A 6,769-nucleotide genomic window follows, 5' to 3' on the forward strand; every position below is an offset into this window, starting at 1 on the left:
ATCTGCATAAAGAGGTTTATGATCAAACATGCCACTCGCATCCCCAACCTGAACATTCCTGGCATCACCTTGTGGACCGTTATACATAAAATAGTCCACCATGTCATTCATTTCCTTGGAGCCACTTGTGTACAGGTTGTACTTGCTCTGGTTGATTTGTGTCAAATTTCTCTGTTTTTTTCCCCCAAGCTTATGCGCGAACACACTTGAACTTTGCAAACATATGACTCAGGCACTCTGTGGTCTTAGGCTCTATTAGTTGGAGCGACTTGCAACATATGGAAAGTATGTTTTTGGAATGGTTCCATGCCTATATGGTATGTTTTGCATGCTCAATAAATTATTGGACCAATTGAGCTTTAGGGCCATGGTGGTAAAACACCGGTAACTGAAAATACCCGATGAGCTTTAAGGCCATGGCGGTAAAACAACGGGTAAATGAAAATACCCGATAAGAAAACCAACCCGTACCCGGTTATCGGGTAGATACAAAACATCGGGTAAAAACCCGATAATAAATATCGGGTAAATTACCCGATAAAACATCGGGTAAAAACATCGGGTAAAAATACCTGATAAAACATCGGGTAAAAATACCCGATAAAATATCGGGTAAAAATACCCGATAAAACATCGGGTAAAAATACCCGATAAAACATCGGGTAAAAATACCCGATAAAACATCCAAAACATCGGGTAAAAATACCCGATAAAACATCGGGTAAAAAATACCGGATAAAGCATCGGGTAGAAAATACCGGATAATAAACACAGATATACGATACCCCATGATGTGGTTGACATATTTACTTTAATATTTCACTATATTAATATTTAACTTATGGGTTTTACTGGGTTTTCTTTTGTTGTGTGTGCGTGAGTCTATATTTGTGCGCGTTTATAAAAAGAAAGCCACAATGGCAGGCCTTTGTAGTCTTTGAATGCCGCTAGTATAGTCTAGTGAGTCCGATTTTTGGTATCATGCTACTCAGAAATTTAATAAAGTATGTACATCTTGGCTTAGATGTGCGTCGGTTGTTGGAGCTAAAATGCTAAGTTTGAAAACAGCGACTGTAGCTAACTAAGATCGAAAGACGTGCCTAGAAGAGATGGTTCCGCTCAGGTATAAACACCGATCATACGTGATTGGCTGCTATATTTCCGTTCCAGCTGAAACAGGCGCTTAAGTTTCATACTACTTTGTCAGTCTACTTTGTGTGGTTATTGTAAAACGTAGAGTCACGAATTAAAGCTTGTTCAAGTGTAATAAACAAATGTATTACCACTATAGCAAGCCTGCCAGCTCTTCAGTGAATTTATTCGGAAATTACTATTTTTCAGAGTTTCGGGATTTCTTGCTGATCAAATAAAAAGTTAATTAAGCTACAAGTTGAAACGGTAGGTCGGAATCCCCTCAAAAGAAATACGTGCGAAAAACGCCATTCAGGAATAACACATTGGACAGCTTTTTTGCCATTTGATACACGTCCAACAGATTAACGTCATCATCGTGAAACCAACAATTCTTATACGGATGCGGTGAGTGTCATAAATTTGGCAAAGTTTTTCCATGATTATTCGTTTTGTTAAAAAAAAACCTTAATTCTCAAGTATGGAACGAACACCGCGAAGCTCGGAGCCTCTGGTACACAGGGTACGCTCTAATGACACTCTAAACGGAAAATAAAATGTAGAGCTCTGAAATACGTTTTATCTTCATTTACTAAAAATGACTCAATCATGTCTCTCAGCTAACTAAAATAAAGTTTCTTACTCCCTGATTACAAATTTTAGATAGCAAATTTCATATAATTCCGGAGGGCTATATAACGATAAGTAGTCCTTTGTGTCCTATTGTTGATGTTAAACTAATCTTGAGTTCAGCTCCAAAGGCAAAAATACTTGCTTAAGACGGAGATGATTAGAGGAAATTGATTGGGATCACAATGGCTTTCAAGTGTTGCAAGTGCAGGAACACAAAAATTATCGTTTCTCAAGCAAATTGTCAAGTTATTCATTGACCGGACTTCGGCTAACTCACGTTGCGACACCGTGTGCCATTAACGAATGCAACACAGAGATCAGACTGATTTTATAGTTAAATTCTTGCCTTCAATGAAACTAAAAGGAAAGCCCCGTAAAAGTCAGCTAACAGGCTAAAGCATTTTATCAAATAGATTCTCTGCCGCTTTTGTGTACATTTCCCTTGTGATGACAAGTCCAAAGCAGTCCCAGCTGAGGACGTTGGTGGTTGGATTTGTTTTGATAAGGTGGGATCCATCTTCCCTGCTAACAGAGGCCTCTTTTCTCTGTATTTCGCTGGGCTGGAGTTCGCGAGGAAAAGATACCTCTGCCATGGGTCTAAACTGTTTCTGTTTCGCATTCGTGAGCGTTAATAAGCGACCGATGTGCCAAAACCCGTACCATCGCGCGAAAGCTGTCAATATGCTAATATGTTTGCATGGGTTTAGTCGGAAATCATGAATCAAACTCCGGTTAGTTCTCCTCTTCGAAAAAAGGAAACAACTGTTCAATTTCAATCACCTAAAACGTCACTAAAAAGATTGAACAACAAACGCAGCAAAGACGAGTTTTGTCTTGTTTGTGGGATTAATTTCAAGACATCTGGGCAGGCGAGTTTCTTCAATGTAAATATCGCACAGTTGGATTCGAAGAAAATGCTACAAAAATTTTTGGTAAACTCAGATCAGCTATTCCCAGAAGAATATGCAAAACCTGTAAACGGAAGATTGACTCGTTTGTCAAAAGAGAGAAAATTCTGAATGAAGATAAGGCATTGAATGGCTTCTTTTATAATTCGTCGCGTGATATTTCTACGGAGGACGCTGTGGCTGTATTATTTTAGTTCGAGAGGTTAAATGAGGGCATCTTGGTCCCCCCACAAGATGTGGTATTATCGGGACCAAGCCCGAGATGTCACCCTTGCCAGGGGCTCATTGTAGCCAAGTTTTCATCTAACGGCGTGGTTTTCCTGGTTTTCTTTCCATTGGCTATGCTGTATAGGGCAAAGGCGCTCCTCGACAGGAGCAAACAATGGCAAATTGTAAGCTTATATATAAAACAAAATACTTTAAGCTTCAATACTTTATTGTAGATGATTCGTTCTTGAAATGTTTATTAGTTATTAGAGAGGAAAATGTAAACGCAAAACGCTTAGAAGAGGATAGAATATTCTCCTGTTGGAGGTGCGCCAGTCTCTCCAGCACTGCTCGTCCAGGAAACTCTGCAAGTCTACCCGCCTCACACCCCGCCGCTCTTTGATAACACTTTTGAGGCGGTTCCATGCAGACTCCACGTGTTGGGTGTGTACACCGGTAATTGGGTCGACAAAATTATACCGGTGTACAACAACCCCGTGGTCCGCTACCACATTTGGCAATCGGGCCTGTAGTTGACGGTATGCTGCCCAGTCATCCGTGTGTACAGTCGAGCCAGGCAGCAGCGCCTGTTCGATGATTGGCAAGAGTGTCGCTGCATCCCTTCTCTGTACCACCCGGAAGTAGCCTCTTGAAGGGAAATGTTCTGTGGAGAGTACTCCGAACACCCAATTGGCATCTGCCGGTCGTCTCCCGCGGTTGTACTGTAATCATAGATAGACAGTTCCAGTTCTGTGTTATAGTAATTGGAAGCAAAGTGACTTCATTTATCAATATCTAAATATTTAATCAAATAAAACCTTAAACTGTTCAACAAATTTGTTGTCGGTTGCTTATGTACCGCCTGAAACCCGTTGGTTAAAAAAAACGTTGATATATAAATCCGCTCAGTAAAGTGGGGAGGCCCACACCTTTTTGTTGCTTGAACATACATATTGGTGGAATTGAGCTTCCTTGAGCTTTACCTTTGCTTTGTGGTTGAATAAGCTCTCATCAATCTCGCAAATGATGCCTGGCCCACCAAAAGGAATAACAGGGCGTCGTCTTAAGTCCTCGGCGCAGATATCCCTCAGACGTGACGATATCTTCCCTACAACTCGCTCGCTTATTCCAAGCATCTCTGCAGATGTCTTCTGCTTTATTTTTTTCGCCCAGTGGTGAATCGCCTCTACCATAGTAGCAAGGCGTATCCTTGGGAATTCCCCAAAGAAGGATCCCATCCTCACAGAGGTTCTTCTGTGGCAAGTTGGGCATCGCCTTGAAGGGTGCAAGATAACATATAATCACAAAGGATATGATATTGTATGTTGAAATAAGTTTTCAAAGCATAACATGATCTAGTGACTGGTGTATGTTTGTCACAGCATAGGCCACAGTAAGTGGTTAATGGGGACAATATTCCCTTATTGCAGTTCCCACTTCTTTGATATTGCTTATCATTTGCAAGTAAACTTCAAATAACAACCAACGAATGTAGTCTGATATGTTATAGAGGTATTTTGATTGCTTGGTTACTTCGCCTGATTTAGCCGATGGAAATGGATTATTCCAGTGGCTCGCCATGGCGGCGTTATTTGCCTTCTTTCATAGTATTGTATCACATGATATTAGTTTATGGCTTAATAATGCTTTAGCCAGCAAATCAAAATGTACATTCATGGAGGATTCGCAACTGGTATTCATATGTCACTTAAAAATCATAATTCCTATAATAAAGTCTTAATTTCTATTTCTGCTGTTTTAGATTTAATGTCTGTGTGCTTACCACTTGTAGCCGTCGGAACGGTCTGGACACTCTGTTAGTCTCATTGGAATAGGCGGGTCGTGATGAGCGCACGACGTTTCTCTAGCAAGGAGTCTCTCCGTTTGTAGCCACGATATTGCATCTAAAGGTGAATTAAAGACGATTCTTCTTAACGTTTCACTAGTAGGATCCATCAGGAATGGCATTAATGTAGCTCAGAATGTAAGTTTGAAAACAGCGCCTGTAGCTAACTATGATCGAAAGACGTGCCTAGAAGAGATGGTTCCGCTCAGGTATAAACACCGATCATACGTGATTGGCTGCTATATTTCCGTTCCAGCTGAAACAGGCGCTTAAGTTTCATACTACTTTGTCAGTCTACTTTGTGTGGTTATTGTAAAACGTAGAGTCACGAATTAAAGCTTGTTCAAGTGTAATAAACAAATGTATTACCACTATAGCAAGCCTGCCAGCTCTTCAGTGAATTTATTCGGAAATTACTATTTTTCAGAGTTTCGGGATTTCTTGCTGATCAAATAAAAAGTTAATTAAGCTACAAGTTGAAACGGTAGGTCGGAATCCCCTCAAAAGAAATACGTGCGAAAAACGCCATTCAGGAATTTTGTGTACATTTCCCTTGTGATGACAAGTCCAAAGCAGTCCCAGCTGAGGACGTTGGTGGTTGGATTTGTTTTGATAAGGTGGGATTCATCATCACTGTCCCTAGTAAATTGTCTTTTATTTTTTATATAATGGGGAAGAAAAAAATCTCACCGCTCGGGTCGTGTTACTTATTTACCAGGCGGCGGCGGTTAAATAGCGCGTCGTTTGAAAGGTCAAAAGCGCTTTATTATCTATAATCACATAAGGTCTAATTCTCTATTATACTTGGTTCCGAGCGGTAAACCTCTTTTCCACGGAAAACTGTCCCATTTATTAACTGTTAAAATGACATTGATTAGTATGATCAACCATACTGAAGGCGAATAGTATTCTACCAAAGCAGAGGCTAGCCTAGCTGACATCGGACACTTGCTGTAATAAGATCCTGGCTCACTGAAAGGATGCGAGCAAGTTCAGGGACTCATGGTTCAAATGATTATTTTTATTTCGGGACAATACGCGACACGGGCCAAATTACAGATATTATCAGCTGCGCTTTAAGATATCTACTGTAGATTTTATGTAAAGATTTCCCAGCTACCACTCTGCGGCAACTCTTATCGGCAATTATCGCTTTTGAGTTTTGCCAGGCATAATCCGTGGTTTTCTTTATTTTCCGCTGATGGCTATTGTTTGTAAGGCTCATACACAATAAATAGAATGTTCAGCAAGAATTTTCCCTTCATTTAGTATCTATGTACTATTTAAAACACGAGCAGTAGTAGCAGTGTTTTATCGGGTATAAAATTTCGTCATGCGAATGTTACTTGCGACTGGGAAGGCATTTCAAGAATTCGGTGCTAAGTCCAGTGGTCCAGTTTCACTGTTACGATTAACTCATCCAATTTCAATAGGCGCGTTGACCAATTGAGGTGGAAACACAAAGTCTATGTTCATCAGGGAGACAAAGCTTGTCCATCAGTGAATTAAAAATATACTCAAGAGCACTCAATGCATAAAATAGTACTTCATTGATTAGATGATGAAAAGTCGAAAGTATGCATGTTGCGTTCCTGGGAATCCAGATAACTACAGTAGACACAGAGTAGACAATGAAACAAATTTTTTTGAAATGAAATAAATTCAGGCATTCCTCGAGCGCTGTTGAGTTCACAAAAACATGCCTCCGAAGTCGCAGTTTATACCGCCAAACTCCAGAGACTGAAGACCAAAAATACTTTGGAAGACTGTGTAATCCAAAGTCGATCAGAAATTACACGAAATGGCAAATAGTAAGAGAAAATAAGGATCCGGCAAAAGAACAGCATAGCGCTGTTTGTTATTGATTTAGAGAAACTGATTCGGACACGTAAGGATTTTACTACACAGTTATATCGGTGTGGACTTGCCTATGTAAAAGCCTACTCACGTGTCTACAAAGGGGCATCCGATTGGTCGAATCACCTATTGAATATGGATGAGTTAACAGTAACAATGAATTAACCCAGTACTGAAATCTTGAATG

General features: G+C 40.2%; 1 protein-coding gene across 1 annotated transcript; it reads right to left on the minus strand.

Moving 5' to 3' along the window:
• Positions 1 to 3,090: 3,090 nt before the first annotated feature.
• Positions 3,091 to 5,182, minus strand: LOC5512364. The gene is made up of 3 exons (XM_032381790.2): positions 4,663 to 5,182; positions 3,863 to 4,154; positions 3,091 to 3,601 (listed from the first exon to the last, which is right to left on the minus strand). Exons 1-3 carry the CDS (start codon positions 4,845 to 4,847, stop codon positions 3,146 to 3,148), a joined length of 933 nt encoding a protein of 310 aa, XP_032237681.1. The 5' UTR covers positions 4,848 to 5,182; the 3' UTR covers positions 3,091 to 3,145.
• Between the last annotated feature and the right edge of the window lie 1,587 nt (positions 5,183 to 6,769).

The sequence above is a fragment of the Nematostella vectensis genome, chromosome 9 (assembly GCF_932526225.1).
Source record: "Nematostella vectensis chromosome 9, jaNemVect1.1, whole genome shotgun sequence".
Classification (NCBI taxonomy): Eukaryota; Metazoa; Cnidaria; class Anthozoa; order Actiniaria; family Edwardsiidae; genus Nematostella; species Nematostella vectensis.

Coding starts and splice junctions, on each gene's coding strand:
- LOC5512364 (XM_032381790.2), bottom strand. CDS start 4,847: ATGCCATTCCTGATGGATCCTACTAGTGAAACGTTAAGAAGAATCGTC. Junction 4,155..4,662: donor CGTTCCGACGGCTACAAGTG/GTAAGCACACAG, acceptor GCACCCTTCAAG/GCGATGCCCAACTTGCCACA. Junction 3,602..3,862: donor TATTCAACCACAAAGCAAAG/GTAAAGCTCAAG, acceptor CTATGATTACAG/TACAACCGCGGGAGACGACC.